This window comes from Epinephelus moara, chromosome 8 (assembly GCF_006386435.1).
Source record: "Epinephelus moara isolate mb chromosome 8, YSFRI_EMoa_1.0, whole genome shotgun sequence".
NCBI classification, from domain to species: domain Eukaryota; kingdom Metazoa; phylum Chordata; class Actinopteri; order Perciformes; family Serranidae; genus Epinephelus; species Epinephelus moara.
This window is the reverse complement of record NC_065513.1, coordinates 28013227-28032254: the sequence shown is the minus strand read 5'-3', so window position 1 is coordinate 28032254 and position 19028 is coordinate 28013227. Positions and strand designations below refer to the sequence as shown.

The window sequence follows — 19028 nt, the reverse complement described above, 5'->3', positions numbered from 1 at the left end:
GCTATTTTTTTTAGCACAAGCCTATGGCATTTTACATTGTACAAATTAGCCTAGCAGCTAACGGACTCTACTCATATAAAGCCAGGGAAAACAGCAACATTTAACAAAGGTAACATTACAAAATTCAGCTCCATTATAACTCACAAGGTTCACTGACAAAACAACTGTCTAATACTTAACACTTTTTCCAAACAAATATAACATGCTAACGTTATTAGCACAAGCCTATGGCATTTTAAGGGGTGAAAATACATTGATACATAGTCGTACATAGTTGTTGTATCGGCCAGCTCTAATATGGCCACATTATTATCCCCCTTTTCCCCAAATTTCTGCAGTTCCAATTTTGTTGAACTGCAACTTCAACTTTTCCAATTCTTCACTCATTAGGTTTCGGTAATCAAATCTCACACATTATTTCTGTGCAGCTGAGTACAGTGCAAAAGACATTACAACTTTTAATTCCTTTTACAGTAGCTAAGTGACAACTGACTACATTTCTACAACAACACTGGAGTACCATGCTGAACTGGTTTGCCAACTGGCTTGTACTGCATTTATCCATGCAGAGGAATAAAAGGAAAGTCTGTTTATTTGAAACTTTACTTAATTCCTAAATACAGGCAGGAAGATTACAATACCCAGCGCTTTCTGTCTCAGTTGATTGCATTTACAAACAGTGAATAAAACATGCATCCACAAATATGTTTTTGTCCGTTTCAAACGCACAACAGGGAACCAAAACAATTCAACACATCACTGGCAAATAAAGAAGCATTTACACTAACCTCTCTACCCAACTTTTCAGTTCATTTCATGCCGGCACATTTTAGGAGGGCGCTGAGCATTTTTGACAGCAGAGAAAAGGTGTCTGCATGTAGGTTAACATCTACTAAGAAATAAGCACCCTGCTGCTGGGACAGAGAGCCAGAGGGGAGAGTGATGGGGCAGAGCAGAGTCACAGTCGAAGGGGGGGCTGTGGTAAGTGTGTCCTCCCACAGTGAGCATTTGTTTTCTGGGCCATTTCACAGTCCATTATTTTTCTGGAGAAATGTGTCCTATCCAACACTGCCACTCAGCCTCCTTCAGCAGTGCTCCATAAGTGGGGGACTGCTTTTATATCATTAACTTCAAATCTTTTTTCAGAGGTTTGTTTTTGATCAATCCAAACAACAATTCAACAGCACATCTGCAGTCGCACTGCTTCAAGTACTTTCAAAACAAATATTTCAACTGTCTTCATTCATCATGCATGAGCTTTGTCAAAATTACGAACTCCATTCACTCGTGAAAAGAATGTCTGGAAGGTTTAACTGTATGATTTAGAAGTAGGGATGCACCAATCTGACTTTTTTAAATGCTGATACAATACCTGGTCTTTGCCAATCAGCAGATACTGAGTACTGATCCTGTACCAGTGATTAATTAATAAGCTGTATGTCTCACTGTATGGAAGTGACTGGGATCATTCCTTTATGTGTGGGGCAACATCAGGCTTGACTTAAACATTGCTTTTCTAACTTTATAAAACAAAACCTTCCAAATAAATACATAGATATAAGTCTGAAACACCTCCAAACAGTTGACACATTTGTTGTTTGCTCCCTTAGCTATGCGATCTACCAGTACACTGCTGACACATCATCTAGTCGACGCATCTGTAATCAGACTTGAATAGAAAGGCGTCATTGTCACCAATAGCCAATCCAGCTATTTGAGTCAGTATTGTATAGGCGCATCAATAGAAATACAATGAGAGTATTGATATGATATTCCCATTCACATCAACATAGCAGGACGGTCAGTGTCGGGTATATTTATGTGTACCATTGCCAATGCAACTGTTGCAGCAGGCTAGCTCAAGTATAAACACACCAACTTGTAGGACATGATATTAGAGAGGTAGCATGGGAGGATATAATATCCAGTATGGGCTGGGCCACAAGAGATATTAGAAGTAAATTTATTCATCACAAGACAAAGATACTATTACACCCCTTCAAAACTATTTAGGATGGGCCTGATACACAATAGAAATTGTTGGAAGTGTAAGGATGCAATGGGCTTATTCTTGCACGCTATGTGGGAATGACCTGTGGTCCTTCCCTTCTGGAAAGAATTGCTGGTGAAACTTGGTGAGTGGGTAGAGCAGACATTGCCACACTCCCCTCAGTTGTCATGAGTTAAGGGCTCATTGCATTGAAGTCCATATGGATGCATCTGTTAAATATTTCTGTTGCTGTCACACACTGTTTTGTTTTTGACTGCTGTTTTATCATAAAGACAAACCAAGCAGTGGAGTAGTAACATTACATTTTCAAAAAAGCAATTGCAAATATTCCCATATCACTTTTTTCCCCCTGTTTCTTTTCTTGCCATTAATTGCATGTTTGTTGAAACATGTCAAGTGAAACTGTAGTGGCCCCAGAAGGAGGAGTGAGAGCTGCTGCTCAGTGGGTACTGGCTGAAAGGCAGAGACTGCAGGGGTGTACATCATGCACATCAGCATGTTTTTACATCTGGCTCTGTGAATTAAGGGTTTATTTGAACTAAATCAGAGTTGGGAATTGTTGGAACAGTGGAGTAACTAACTAGATGACTAAGTTTTATTTTATTTCTGTCGAGTTTTAATGAAGTGTGTTTTACATGAGTTAACAAAGCAACTGAGCTAAGTCTAAGTTCAGAAACCTGGATGGGTGTGCGGTAGTATTTTGCTGGTTATTAAGGAAAAAAGGTGTAAAAATGGGCCAAACAGTTCTCAAATTAGTGAGTGTCACACTTTATGACCGCCCTTGCATGCGTTGTCACCACAACAACTTACAATCGCCATTTTCTTTTGAACAAGTCAAAGAACGACAGCAAACAGTTCAATGTCCATTCTACTCTCAATCTATTTCAATGGGTTCATCACTACTTAGAAGTATTTATTCAGTTGTTTTTCTTTATTTACTCCTTGCTCAGTTAGTAATAAACATGGATACTTACTCTTTGAAGGTGCCTGTTTCTGGATCTTCAGTCATCACATCATGCAGCGCCTCAACGGAGATGTTAATGATGCCACAGAACTTGTCCTGGATCACACTGGTAACACACAGATGAAACGGGCTCATTACTCATGAGGTCATTAGAACAACAGCTGTGTTTTTGTGTGTGTTTGTATGAGAAAATTACAGAGGGATGGGTAACTGTCCAAAAATGCAAATGGTCATCAAGAGCAACGTGACAACAGAGAGCAACAGTCGAGGTTAAATCCTGGCGCCACTGAAAGTGATAAAGTGTCTGTCAAAAAACATGTGGCCATGCAGAGAACAGGGTATCAATGCCATCCATCAACTCACGTCATAGAACATATGTCCAGATTGTTGTGTTTGTATGTATCTCATAGTCACCCAGGGTATATGCAGGAATCCTGAGGTTAATTTCAATACCTTTTTAAGACTTTTTTAAGACCTTCCTAAAAAACCTTCAGACCTCATCGCCACTTCAAGCTGTCGTTAGCAGCAACGCATCTTTAACTTACTAAACAGTTGTAGTTTGCAATTAAATCTATGGAGCACAAACATACAACAGAACTCAGATAAGATGAAAAGGAATAAAGCTTGAAAGAATAAATTAAACCAAAGGCAGGTTTATTAAAATACACCTTAGGTCATAACAACACAGCTCTACAGCTCAACATCAGCTATTCAAGGCCAACTTGCTGAAAACAACAACCTTATGGCTAGCCCCTTGCATGTGGGATTTAGGGCTGACCCAAAAAATTCGAAGCTTTGTTCGAGGGCACGGGATTCGATGGTGAAAAGGAAAAAATAAAAAAAATAATAAAAAATAAATAAATATTGGGCCTTTTTTTCTCCCGTTTTTTGGGGGGACCTTGAACGCAACACTAATCATGCCGTCTGTTTACGGTTGTTTTTTTCCCCTTTAGCCATATGTAAACTCAAAGAACGAGAAGCAATGTCTGTTAGGCATATAAGATTTCATGTTCCAGTCCGAGTGTGCCTACCTACACATCGTTGTTTGTAATAGTCGCGTGGAGGAAAATAAATTATACATTCATGGATACTTTTTGTCAAAGCTTGAATGCCAAGAAAATTTTATACTTCCTTAATTTTCCGACATTTGATTTATCAACTTTTAATACTTTTTAAGACCCCGCGGACACCCTGTCACCATTTCACCATTTCACCTTTGGCTTTTGGTAGAAACATTTATAAAACAAGAGCAAGGCGGAGAGGGTAATCAGAAAAAAAACCCAAAACCATTATGTGGGTAACAGTGCATTGAAACATTTCTCTACTTTTATGGTCCCACAAAAACATGTTCACCTTGCACTGATCAGTCACATATGATAAGGGTGATTTTCCATCTGTAAATGTGGTTTTATTGGTTTACACATTCAAGTGTGACAAATAAAAATCAATGAGGCTTACCGTCTTTACACACAGTCTTGCAGGCTGACTTTTTATTGCAGCTACTAAGGTGATTCTTTCAGATACAAAGCATTGCAGAGCCTTGGCTTGCTGAACCTGAGATATTTCAAATATTCTGGCTTGCAACGCCCACCACAGAGGCTTAGAGACAAGCAGCAGTCATTGATGAATTATTTGAGTCATTCTTCGAAAGCACTGGAAAAGAAGTGGGGGTTTCCCATGTCAACGGAATAAAAAGCAGGAAGGCAAGAGAATAAAAAAAGCCACACGGAGCGAGGATGTGTGGGTATGGGCACTGATGCATCAAAGGTTCTGTCAGTTCAAGTGCTTGGCTGGATAGACCCCAGGCAATGCTGCATAAAGTTCACTGAGCATGAAGTCTGGCAAAAAAATTGAAAAATCTGTGCATGACAGATTCATACCCAGCCACTAAACATAGACCTGTCTCTTATTTCTTATGAGTGGGAAGTACTCATACTGTAAATATCGCTGTCAAGACTTAAATCATGTGAAAACTGAGCTACACCAACAGGGGATCCATCTAGTCAGTACAGGACTGTGCACTATAATCCTCTTTTCTACACTGGCATGTGAGAAAACGTGGAATTCCTAAATCATACAAGTATATACATAAATCACAGTAAATTACAAGTCTTAAAGTTACAGTTAAAGGGACGCTTTAGTATTTTTTTTTAACCTTGTCCATTAGTTCCCCTGTTTTCATGTCTAAATGACAAATGGAGACAACTATTTTTGAAGGTGGTCCATTATTGAGAGACTGCTCTAGCCACAGCGACAGAACAGGCTGCAATGTTATCCCTATGGACAATTGTGCACCGCCACTTTAGGTCCACTGAAACTGTTTGTTTTTGCCACTGACAGGTTCAGATTGTGATTGGAAGTGCCTGACATGTGCAGGTCGACCCAGGGCCCATGGGTCCCACGTTGCGGGTTTCGGGCGGTGGGGTCAATAAGTGACAAAGCACCGGTGTGAGTAAGCTCCAGTGACATTGTACAATAATTCAACTTCCACCTTCTCTTCCCCTCTCTGTCTCTCCATCCGCCGGGAATGCTATTTAGATGGAGTGTACTGTCAGCCAGCCGCAACAACCATCAGCTGACAAAACAACCAACATTGGCATACATGGCAAAAGCCAAAGTGATGTTTACAATGTGATTTTATGTAAGTCTGAATGACATCCAACAGTTCTCTGTCATATCAATCTCCCTTAACTTTTTTGTGTTTGTATGGGCCACGTGGTCATGGCAACATAAATACTGCTCTCGCCGCTGAAATTTAGTGACAGATATGACATATCTGCCGGCTCTGATAACTGTCAAATGTTGTACAGACTTTGCCTTCTTGGTGCACTACAGGTGTAAACTGGCGTGCTAATTGTACAAACCCACAATGGACTAAAAATGTTGTAGATTCAGGTGAAAATGTGTCTGGTGATTGGTTGGGGAAAACTGAATCTCCCTCCCCAATGGAAATCAGACTGGAGGCAATGTCAGGGTGCTTTCACACCTGCCCTGTTTGGTTCAGTTCGTTTGCCCCCTAAATGTAGTTTGTTTGGGCAGGTGTGAAAACAGAAATTGCACTCGGTTCGCACAAAAACAACCGGACAGAGACCTTCTTGAAGAGGTGGTCTTGGTCCGGTTACAAACGAACTCTGGCATGATATGTTTGTGGTAAGAACGTGTTCCGACCTCGATCCGAACCAACTGCAGTCACATTATGCATTGTTTGGGTTAAACATGAGCATGTTACAGTCCTGGAGGATTATTAATGTGCACCTCCTCCTGTACTGCCTTAATATGCACATTTGGCACATCCAAGGCATCAAAACACTGTTGTCTAGTTGGAGCCGCGCCCCGTTTTCAAACTGTGTGGTTTACCTAAAATGAACAATGACAGCAATATAGTCCACGATGAGCAGCGCTAAAATCAACCTGCGTAGTTGTCCCTCCATTGTGACATTAGAAAATGTCACACTTATCTTGCAAGTGTACTCTTCTTCAGTGTTTTGTTTCCTTCCTGGATTTTTCCCGCATGGAAATTCCGACCAATCAAGAGCAGCTTTCTCGCGTAAGGCATTTGATCTGGTCTGTTTGTAAATACGAATACAAACCAACTCTAGGCAATTATGCAACTGTGTACCAAAACTAGTCCCTGATTTGGACCAAAGTAAGCGAACTCTAGTTCTGAAAGCACCCTCAGACTGAAGATGGAAACAGAGTGTGACGTGTTTACAATTCCGTCTGATATCAGAGAGTCGAGTATTAGTCACAAAAACATAGGAATATAGAGTCCACGTTGAAAAATACCAAAGTTTTGTCTAACAAATACTGTTGGCAATGAAGAGAATGGAGAACTTTTCCAGGTGAATTTGAAACACTTATTCCTTTCAGTCGGTGACATTTCACCACCAATATCCAGGGAGTGTAAAATACATCACTGAACACCTCTGCCCCCAATTTCCTAATAATAGTCTCAAATTGGCAGCCATGGCAACAACTGGATGCAGGCGTTGTATCAAAGATCCCTTATCACGCATTTAAACATGTCTGTCAATTCTAATTCTATCCAGCCCCAACACTCCTCCAGTGATTACTTTCTAATGGCTGACTAGTGCTAGCTGCTTCGTGCCTGTCATTCAAATCGATGTAAGCGGAAACATGATCTGAAAGCTGAGGGGCTGCGCACAAAGACAAACAGGTCGCAACAACTAAGTCCTCATCAGAATCAACTGTCTCTCTGTGTGTGGTCCTCACCGCATAAACAAAAGCAGGCAACAGGTAGGGGACAATGACCTGTGAAGGCTGCACTCAAATGACATTTTAATGTGCATTTCTGCCCACAGTTTGTTAATCGAAAAACAGTTTATTCAGCATTTACATTTCATATTATTCTGCTCAGATTATTTTTATGTCTATGGCAAAATCCTTCCTCCTTTAAGAAGCATTGCTACATGATATAGTACCATGGTAAATATTTTTCTTCCTCTGTGCTAACTTTTCTTTAAAAAGGCATACACATATTGGATACATTCCAGCTAAGCTTGTTGCAAATGGCTTTTAAATAAGCATCACTGATTACGTTCGATGCTGCTGAGCATCATTAGGTTTGAATCATTAGAGTAGACCCTAAATAGTACGAGTGCTTAGCTGGTATAAGTGGCGAATGCATCACCCAAGAGAGGACTAAAGACTGTGATAAAGTTCTTCAATTTTGCTACAACTCTTACATTAGCAAACTGAAAGCACGGGGTATTAAATTTGTATCGAATTATATTGAGCAATATTTTTACGCCAGTACTGAGAAATGGGTCATTTCATACCAACTCACCTAGATTCCCCCAATGAATGTAAAAGACTTTCTTGACAAAAAACAAATCATGTGAAAACTTCTATTAAATTCATGGGCCGGTGCAAAGTCCTCCAGCTCAACTCCAAATACTTTGTACTTATGAATTTTTGAAGTTTGGCCCTCAGAGCTACATTTAATCATTTTTGTAATTCTTTGTATGTGTATTCAGCTTCAATGAACTTTCCATTTTAAATGTTTCATGTTTCTCTGGCTTTGTCCACAATCTAACAAGTGTAAGAAATGCTCATTTACAGAAATGTATTATATGATAAGTAATATAACAAGTTTAAATGTTTTATTCATCTGCATGAATATAAACCCTTTCATTAAAAAGTTTCAATGCAATTTAAAGAAATTCTTCTTGGGAGAATTTAGAGTCACAATATCTCTCATACAATATCATATTTTTTAATGTAGGACTAAGTAACTTCAGAATGTGATATAACTATTATATTAACTATAGCTAGACAGAATTAAAGTTTAGTTGCAAGAAAGTGAAAACTAGCGGAGATATCAATTACTAAAAATTAAAGATTCTTCACTCGGGTTAAAAAAGTATTTATTTGATAGCTGTAAAACATTGTGCCTAAACTATTTACGAGAATACATTTTAAAAATCATCCTTATAATTTCTTGGATGTCGAACAAATTTCTTCCCAATTCAGTGAAAAATAAGCATTCAGTAAGGCTCAGGATACAAAAAGGATCAGAAAAAGTTCTGAAATTTTGCAGAGGGACCAAACTTCAAAGAATTTATAACAAAAAAAATTATAATTTGGAGTATCTATAGGGTTTTGCAAAGTGCCATGTATTTAGTAAGATGTTTTTACATGCATTTCTTTTTCCAGATAATCAAGTACCTGAACTAGGAAAAGTTACAAATTATGGTTGAATTGGTGTAAATAACCCACCTGACACAAACAATTTAAGTTTCATAAAATATAGATTTCTTCAAAAAATAGATGGTTGAATAAAAACTACAATTAAAGGCAAATAACTGCATAAGAATTAAAAAGTAATAATTTACTTAGTATCATGCAGAAAGAAAAATACACACATGTATGCAAGCAACAGCCACGTGTACATCTTAATCTTTGAGGGTTGCGTGAAAGGTCAAAGCAGATCAAATGTCTGAATCAAAAATACAAACTTAAACTTTAAAGTACTTAAGCCATGCAAGAATATTAGATTCCTGCGAACATGATGTTCTTACTGTGAGAAGACACTTTTAAAAACATGCTTACACAAAATGTGGGCGCAGCAGATCAAGCCAATAAAGTTGTGCATATTGATTTCTTACAGTCCTTGTTCTTGTTGCTTTGCCATCGTAAAGCAAACTGTCAGTGATGATGAACTGGTAGTGCAAAACGAAAAGGGCTGAACAGGAGGTTCTGATGACTAAAGCAGTCATCGCTGAAAATGGCCTCATGGCTATGCATGTTAAATACAAAATCAAACATTGTAGTGTCCTTAGATTGCACAAAAGTTTCAGAAAGTAAGAAGTACGCCTCATCACAGGACAAACGGGTTTCATTCTTTGAATGCATTAATGTGCGATCACCAAGTGAAAAAGCAGTTGACCGATTTAATAAAAATCAATCAGTGAGGTGAAAAAGCAGTCTGTCAAGGGCTATAATAAAGTTATCAGAAACAGATGAACAATGCAATCACCTGAGAATGGGAAAGTTGTCATTTCCAATGAGAGCACCGACTGTATACTGTGTTACATGATATGTTGTAATAGCAACAAAACTTCCTGGACAAATTATCCATCCCCTACTTTAATGAATGGATGGTAAATGAACTAGCACTTGTATAGTGCCTTTCTAGCCCTCTGACCACTCAAAGTGCTTTTACACTACAGACTGCAGGTTTATTAATGACGGAGTCAAGTACCCCATCCCACAACGATTTATAAGAAGTGTCTAACTGAATACTTCCCTATACATCACATGCATGCAGCTGTTTCACAGCTCTCTAGCGGTGCCTTTTCACTTCATGTCTTGAAGCAGATTGAACAGTGTGATCTACTGTACAGCTGCACAAGGCCCTGATTACACAAGATGCATTTTGCAACCACCCCATCACCTCCTAACATTCCAGTGTAATGCAAGGTACTGTTTATTTATTTTATTTATTTGACAGTAACTAGTATCTAGTTCCTAAAATGTTCAGGCTGAGGGTACTTGCTGTAGCTCTGGTTGAGGGTGAGAGGATATCAGTTAATATTTCGCTGGGCGTAAGGAAATGCAGATCTGTGTGGGTACATGACACCCTAAAAAAGAGGGTGGATCACGAGGAGTACCACCAGTTGGTCCAGGAGCTTCGCCTCGACGATGGCCGTCTCCAGGCATATTTTAGGATGACTCGGGGGCAGTTTGACAACCTGCTGTTTGTTGTTGGGCTGTATAGCTCTGGGTATCAAGCAAACGCCACCACCAGTTTCTCCTCCATTGTTTTCCAGCTGCAAACTTGTTGTCATGACCACCAAATCATCTGACTGGACAATGGGGAAAAGGTGGAGATGATGTGAGGCGTTTTTCCACTCTGAGTTGAAGTTCTTTCAACTCAAGGTGTTCAGAGCACTCCGGCAAAAATGCCAGTCGCTTAGAGCGCAGAAACGTGAGGCGCATCTCAACAAAGTAAAAAGCTTCATTCTCATTAAAATCAATCACAAAAAGGTGCCTCCAGCTGCTAAAACACATCTTCTGTGATCAGGGCCTAATACCGGTCCACATATCCTCTTTTACACCTCTGCATACAGCAAGCAAGCAAACTCTGGTGGAGGAGCACGAAAAATTTTATTATATGATATATTTCAAGGGACAACAACATTCAGGAGGCTTACTGAGGTCGGATCAGGCCTAAGCAGCAGCTTTCTGTTGCTCTGCAAACAGGTTACAGGTGCACAAAGCTTTGCTAACATAGAGTGAGGGCAAGCAATTTTTTCTTCGCTGAGGCATAGAGCAGGTAAGGACAAGGGACATCTTCATGGGGAAACACTGAAATAATCTGATGTTTGCTCAATGGCAGAGAGAGTCAGACATCAAGATTGGATGTTGTAAGCAACTAAAATTGATAAGAAATATCATCGACATACTGAAATTCAAATTTAGTTCCATCTCCAAATATCACAAAGGACAAAGGATCCCATTTCTGTTTTATGGACAAATTCCTCTAGTGCGTGATGTTCATTCAACATTGCAGAGTCCTGAATGACAACACATTTAATTATAACCTCACATCTATTTGTTCTACACAAAGACAACATTTCCTATGATTTATTCTTCATGTCAAAAAATAAAAATAAAATAAAAATCATAGTCATTGATCTCCTGTTTATCCCTTTTCCATATAACATCATTTTTTCTCATGACATCAGACAAAAGCCACCTAAAAATAACAGGGTTTTCCTGCATAGAGGAATTTCTGGCAGCCCGAAAAGAGGATTTAGCCAGCACCAAAGGAAAACCACCAGAGGCAATATGATCATGAGTTTAGAGTTAAAATAGCAATTCAGATCCTCTCTCAATGTGTTAAATAGCAATTTATCAAACAACTGTTAAACAAGAACAACATAAACTTAAACACGACGTCCTTGACTTTCAAGCTACGCTGCATTGTTTTGACTTGGCCTGAACATTACACTATGAATCTGCCGCTAATGGGAGAGAGGACTTCCTGTGATTTCTAATAAAATAATAAAAGCGGTTTTATTTCTGGTGAAAATATTAAAATGGCAAATACAACCACAGCATGCTTTCTGCGTCATATCCTACCTCCCACACCCTGTGTCGAAACCAAACAGACTATTTCCAGCAGATGAGTACGCCTTTGATACGACAATCTCCTTTTCTGTGCTACATGTGTGATAGAGAAACCCTGGAAAAAAATCTGATTCTCTTTCTGAAGCAGGTTGTGAACTCTGCAACTGACTGCCTCCCCTCTTCCAACCTGACACCCCTCTCCCTCAAACTCACTCCCCTTGTCCCCTTCAAATGATCTAATAAAGTTATTATTTTTTAAAAAACAGTTTTGCTAATTGGGGTTTCATTTACTCATCAATGGTCAGAAATATACAGAGATTTCTGTTATATAAGGTAACACAGACTCACTGTATTTATTGTGCTCAGACCAGTTACGCTACTGTGTGTGGTCCCTCACACCAAGACCTATTCTGAGCCAGGAAAAACCTGAATAATAAATGCAAAACAAAGCTTGTAAATAATGAATGTGATAGGCCACACTTATCTGGCAGCCTCATTTAATCACATATTTAGGCGACATTGTTCTGGAATGAGCTCTTATCTCCTGTCTCCTAAACATAATAGCTAATTTGTGGTGCTAAATGATTGCTGGAAAAGCTTTATCAAAGTTTACTTTTTTCTTGTGATTGCTGATTTTTCAATGATGCTTTTGTTCCCCCAAAATCTGTTAAGGTTTATTATTTAATACCAGTAAAACGTACAATTTAGGCCATGCATGACTTTAACTTCATATTTTGCTACATGTTATAGAAAAAAGATGATATCAAAGGCAGCTATAGACGAGATATGGACCTCTTCCAATTTTAGATTGTATGTGAAAAAGTCGATTTGTCATGCAGCACTTAACCAGCCAGGGCTGTCATAATCAATTGCTGTCGGAGACCAAGGACGTGGGCGTAACAAAGGATTTCATGCCTGTCTATGTCTGTGATTACATTATCTCATTTGCAGAAAACTGAGCTTCACAAAATCTTGATAAAAACATGCGTCACTATAGAGTGAGATGGGACATCACAAGAAAAGTGTACCATTGAACCCCACAGTGACTCCTCTGAACCACTTCAAGAGAAGTTTCACTCAGAAAATGAAATGAGAAAACTCTTCTGATGGCAAGTAAAGAACTTTAGTTCTTTGCTCTTGTTCTGATTGTTCTTGTACTTTTGGTATTGCCTTTCTGTGCACCTGTCACATTTAGATGAAGGACGTTCTTTATCTCATAATATAACATGTTGGTTTAACTCAGTTAATTTCGATCAAGTGTAGTCTAGTCTTAGTAAACAAATGTGGAAGCATGGTAATGTGTTTTGACATCATGGGAGACTTTGTACAGAGCTTTTTAAATAGCCACTCTATAGGTACATGAGTCCCACTTGTATACTTTGGTTACTTTCAACCTCAGATTCTCTTCAGAGCTGCTGCATGCTGTATTGTGAGTATCTGGCAAGAGAAGTGACTGTTTTAGTGGAAATCTTCTATCACTGCAGGCAACAGTCTTAAAAACATTCACATCAACATGGTGTTGTTTCCTTTATTAATTTCATCAGGGGAAACAAAATTAGAGCAATGCTCTCTTTAGCAATGGTGCCCTGCAGATGCACAATCAAAATTAAACTAAGCACTAAAACGTATAAAATCAACAGGGTGTATGCCTCCGCAAACCAGTTTGGTTGCATTTAACATCCAAGTTATGTGGCAGTTGACAATGCTTTAATTATGGAAGATCTATACAATCACCAGAGTTTGAAGGTGGGCACCCAAAATTTGTGTCACCGAATCAGCATCTGAACAAATGTCTCCCCTTTCCTTCCTGAGTTACGACGCTGAATGATGGCGAACATGTGCAGAACATGAAACGACCTTTTGAAAATGAAAGGTCATCACTTCATTATTTTATTCTATTAAATTTTTTTGTGAAATGTTGTCATAATTAGTGTACGAATTCTTGAGTTATGGCCAAAAACATGTTTTGTGAGGTCACAGTGACCTTGACCTTTGATCACCAAATTCTAATCAAATTTAGCACTAACGGCCTTCTTGACATATTACATTCACAGGAATGAGAGGGATGCAAGGTCACAGTGAACCTGACCTTTGACCACCAAATTCTAACCGGCTCATCCTTAACTCAAAGAGGACGTTTGTGCCAAAGCTGAAGGCAAAGTAAAAGATGATCTACACGGGAGTGTCATGTACGGATGGATGGATAGATGGATGGACCATCCCAAAAAAGATCATTGATGCCTTTGGCCATGGCTACCTCTGGTGCAGAGGCATAAAAAAACAAAAAACAAACAAACAGAAATGAACAACAAACAAACAAAAAAATACATAAGTACACTTCAGCAGAACAAAGCAGCACTCATTATATAAAGCATCACTAAACAAAAGCTTAAACTGTTGCTGAGTCAGAAATTTGTCCAGTTTAATGGAGTCCTGAAGCTTAGTCCACCTATGCAGAGCGTAATAGTTAAATGTATATACAGGATATCCAAGGTAATGTAATCTTGTGAACAAGTATGGTGTCCCATAATTCGTATTTATATGCAGTCTTAAAAGCCACAATAAATAAAACAGTAGCTTACTAAGGAAAGCTTTGAAAATAAAAAATAGAAAGTGCTGTTCCCTTCAAATGCTAAGTGATAGCCACCTTTTTGTCTCAAAGAGGATACAATGAAACTGTCACCTGTAATAAATCTAATATCAAATGTAACAGAGCTGAGACACACACCATCAAATGGCTTGAGGGTATGGACAGCAGCATGCATGTAAATTACACCTGCATAGTTTCTCAACCCCATAAGCCACTACAGTTCAACTATTTCTGGTAAACTCTCTTGGTCCCACACATATTCAAGTAATCATGTATACATAGGCACAAGTGGATCCAAAAACCTAACTTACAGAAGCAGGCAAACACAAGTACAGAAAGATGTCTAATGCACTTGGTCAACCTGATCATTTACAGGTTTAAGTCTTAAATCCCTTTGCATGTCCCTGAGAACAGACTGGGGCATCAAGATCAGAAGAAGAGGTTGTAAGTTAGACAGAATATAAACTCACAGAACACATTTGAGTGGTTGTGTAAAACTGTCTGTCTAAAAGTTGTCCCTCTCACAACACACTCTATCTCCTGTCATCACACTGCTAAAGTATGCCTGCATTTTGCATATATGTCCATGCTGTGCTGCTGTCACATTAACTGTGGCACCCATATGGCATAATAGCTGCACCATATTATGGCTATAGGGTAAAAATCTGTTATCAAATTGTTTAACAACTAATATTCTCTGTTTCAGCAGCACAGACCTCCCTTAGTAGAGTAATTCCACCAGTTATGGTCTATAAAGACAAACAAAAGCTGAGTAAATAATTTGTCAAGTATGTCTCTTCACTTCCCCCCTGATTCGCCCCAGTGTCAGCTGTGTTGACAGGGTGGATGCTATCCACTTCTCACCAGCTCAAAGCCCCATCTGCACACAGACGAATGACAAATGCCTCTCACCTGTTGTCAGATGGTAGGAGGGAAAGCAGAGCCAGCGACGACAGCTTCCTCCTCTCTGGCTGAGTGATGTTGTCCATGCGGTCGACCCACATCTCTATCACATTGCCCAACAACTGGTCCATCTGGTGAGGAGAGAGGAGGAAGGTGGACAGGAGGGAGGAGAGATACGGAGGGTTAATATAGAGGAAGAAAAACAGAGAAACAAGCGGACTGGTGATTAAATATAGAAAGAGGTCCAGACAGAGTGATGTAAACAGTGTTTGACAACTCAATTTTATTTTAATGTTTCAAAATATGAGTCTACCGCTGTCTAAAAGTGAGCAACTGACCTTCTCTATTTGTTCTGCCTCATTTACCTCATTGCTTTGTCCTTTATCGTCAAAAAGAAGGGGCATGATGGAGTGACAACTTAGAGAGACAACCTAAGGTCTTTCATTTATTTAGATTAAGGCAGCAATGCCAAAACAAGGCAGAGTCAATGTTGCTTTAGGTCAGAAAAAAACAACAATGCCAGGGCTTCATAGTGAAAGGGGACAGCTCTAAATTTTAGGGCTTGAATAGGTTACCACTTGCAATTCCCTGGCTCATTAGTCTTAGCATCGTTCTGAATGATTCCTCTTTAACAGGCACTTTGCGGTTATGTCTCTCACGCACATTCTGAGGGGATTGTGCTGAGGAGACAGAAATGAAGGGCAGGCATGGAGTCTTACCTTCTGGCTGCACTCAGAGGCCATTTGAGTCAGCAGAGAGGAGAAGAAACTGGAGTTCTGGAGCAGGACGCGGCCCATGATCCCTAGGTAGGTGGACATCACTACAGGATATCGCTGTACAACACACACACACACACAGAGCAGTGTGAAAACACAATCAGTCATGAGGATGCAGAAACATAACCTTGCACAAATGCTTTTACATTATGCAAAGGTCATTAAGCATGATAAAGGGAAAAAAAAGATCCACTGACACAGCAGAATCCTTGAAAGGGAGCCTGTGAACCTTAACTGAACTAAAGGATCGATAAATACCACTATATAGCCTCCATATGAATTAAATAACGATGAGGACAAATTGAGGGAACATGCAGGAACAGGAATCGTGTCTTTATAGTGAGTTTTTTAGGGTTTAATAAGGTAAAATGTTTAAACACTCAGCAGAAGAAGATCTAAAATGAGAGAAAATGCAGCACACGTGGAGAATAACACATCTTTACAAGTCTGTCCTTTTATATGATTCCAGTCCGTGGAGATGTGGATGTAAAACTCACCTCTCCGTCCACAATACCTCTGAAGACAGCTGGCAGCAAGGGCTGGAACATCTGGGCTCCCAGTATGGGGCTAACCTTTAAAGCTATCTCTACCACCTGCAGAGACACAGGCAGAGGAGGGATGAGAGACTGTACTCAAGGCGGGTAGTAAGGAAGCAGAAACAGAAGAACAGTGCCAGAGAGGATGTGTGCCAAACCAGAGACAGTAAGGGTCAGAGGCAGGATGATGTAAAGACGGAGCAAAGCGTGGGAGGACATACGGGGGGCAAAAGGGAGTTAGCAGGAGCTTCTTTTCGGAGAGATAATAACAGAGTGCAGAAATCCTCCTTTTAATTGGGGGTTTGACCTACAGTGTGCGGCAGGCAAGGTTAGTCCCTTAAGTTTTAGTTTCCCAAGAAATTTGAATGAGCTCTCTGTCAGGCATTAAAGCCGGAATAAAGAGAATACTTGAGTTCAACAGCTTAAGTACAGCAACAAAAAACAAGGCCACAAAAGCCCTGTTTCCAACGCACACTTTCGGTATGGTACTTTTGGAACCATAAGTACCCCTTCAGACATGGTGCCTAGACCTAGCATTTCCACCGCAAACAGTACTCTTAAATGTGGGCGGGGTTGTTGTCACTCACTGCTCCGTCCAGCACTCACTGTATTTCCTCATTACCAGTGAAATATAGGAAAGTCGGCACCTCGTTTATCGTCCACAGAACAGGCTTGCATGCCAACAGCAATAGCAACAGTCCTGCAATAAATCCTACCTTCATGAAGGTTATAATATTCAGTATGAGAAAGGATCAGTGATACATGTGCTTGCCCTGATAATCAGAACAATATTGCATAAACAGGCTTCAACAGTGTTTTTGCTGGTTTTAGTTGCCCCTACACAATTTGTTTTCTTTATTTCAGTTATCAAATAAAGACAAAAACTAAAAAGTTGATTGTCATGAAATCCCGTTTTTTTCCGCCTTGCTCTCAAACTTAAGGCAAACTTCACAATACATAGTTGGACCTTCGCCCATATCCTCAAATACCACCCAACTAAACTCCTGTTTGCAGGATAGTCGAAATGCTTTTCAGCTTATAAACGTAGTCTTTAATGGCCGCCATTTTTTCACGACGGCACTACACATGTGCAGCTCTTAACAGAGAAGAGAAGGAAGCCAAATGGCTCATCTCTTAGCCACTTCTACTTGCTGGATACATTAAGTGATTTGTTATATTTACTAGCCTGACATGACATTTTCCTTATCTTGGATAATAAAGCGATCCTTATTGTTGAGCCCTACATAACATATATAATAATATAAGGAAATTACTCTGAAAGGACAAGGACTAGATTCAACCAGTAAAATATTACTCCAGCCCCATTTGGCTTCCCATGACTAGACTATAACATAAATCCAGACCACACCAACATCATGACACTGTCACATTACAAATGGCATTTTAGCAAATTAAAGCCTCAAACAAGGATATTTAACTCAAAGGTCAGAAACCAACTCGAAACACAGAGACAGACACTGAGATGCTATATCTGTCTCTGCAAGTGTGCATGCATATGAACTTTTCAAAGAAATCCATGGTGATTACTCTGATCCCTCGGTTCTCAGGGTGCCCATGTGTGGTGAGCTGTTGTGTGCCTATGTTGTGTAGGTCGACAGGTTTATTGTCTGCTTGCTCTCCTTTCCCCAGAACAAAGGATTAGAAGGAGCCAGATGTGCAGTAATGCCACTGAGCTTTACTAAGCTAAAGCTCAGTGGTCTTAGGAACGTTCTGCATACATATACTGCTGAATCACTGCAAACAACAGGTGTACACAGACATGCACACACGTATACACCTACTGTAAGTAAGTGTAAGAAATGAAATGAAATGATAATTCAATAAAGATGGTCCTGCTCATCTTAACCTATAATTTAACACGCCTATTGTCACAACAGTCGCACATGCAGAGCACAGCTATAGTGTTTTGGCTTACTGTTGATAGCATCTAGTAGAAAATTACATAAAAGTGCCAGTATTAGGGAAAAAAAAAAAATCACAGTCACAGTCAATTATCTTTGAGGGAAAAACATGCTAACATCCTGAGGCTTCATGTCACTTTGTATTATTATACAAAATTGAGCATGGCTAAAAACAGAAAGGCCACGAACTACATGACACTCGGCTTGTGGTGCTTGAAGCACCCAAAAAAATACTTTTGAAAAACTCAATAGCAATGTCTCTTTCAGAAATCATGACGTGGTTACTTGAGATAATCCACAGACCTTCATGTGAGCAGTTTGATGTAGGAACTATTTTCTTTCTACTAAACTACACCCACCAACCGTATCACTGCGCAGAAGAAAGCATGCATCCTCTGCTAGCTCACCTAGCACCACTGAGGTAGCTAACGTTACATCTCAGCTAGGGGTGTAACGGTACACAAAAATCTCGTTTCGGTACGTACCTCGCGATACTTATCTTTTTTTCGGTACAGTAATGAAAAAATAGATAGATAGAACTATTAAATATTTTTTACTTATTGGTAACCTTATTAAAACATACCACCACAGCAGTTAACTCTTTTCACACAATTTTTGAATGAAACAAATATATATAAAATCCTGCTTTTTCACATTGTTTGAATGAAAATAGAAATATAAAAGTGAAAAATAAAATCCTGCTGTTTTTTTAACACATTTTTTGAATGAAA

The 19028-nt window shown here is 39.4% G+C and overlaps 1 protein-coding gene across 1 annotated transcript in view; it reads right to left on the bottom strand.

Annotated features, from left to right (window-relative positions):
* The window catches only part of ipo11 (importin 11), a 189367-nt gene that overhangs the window by 44816 nt on the left and 125523 nt on the right, over positions 1-19028 (bottom strand). Inside the window, exons 25-28 of the mRNA XM_050050741.1 lie at positions 16337-16432; positions 15783-15896; positions 15073-15194; positions 2986-3081 (exon numbers count right to left, since the gene is read on the bottom strand). Coding sequence (XP_049906698.1) covers positions 2986-3081; positions 15073-15194; positions 15783-15896; positions 16337-16432 — 428 coding nt within the window. The remainder of the gene's footprint in view (positions 1-2985; positions 3082-15072; positions 15195-15782; positions 15897-16336; positions 16433-19028) is intronic.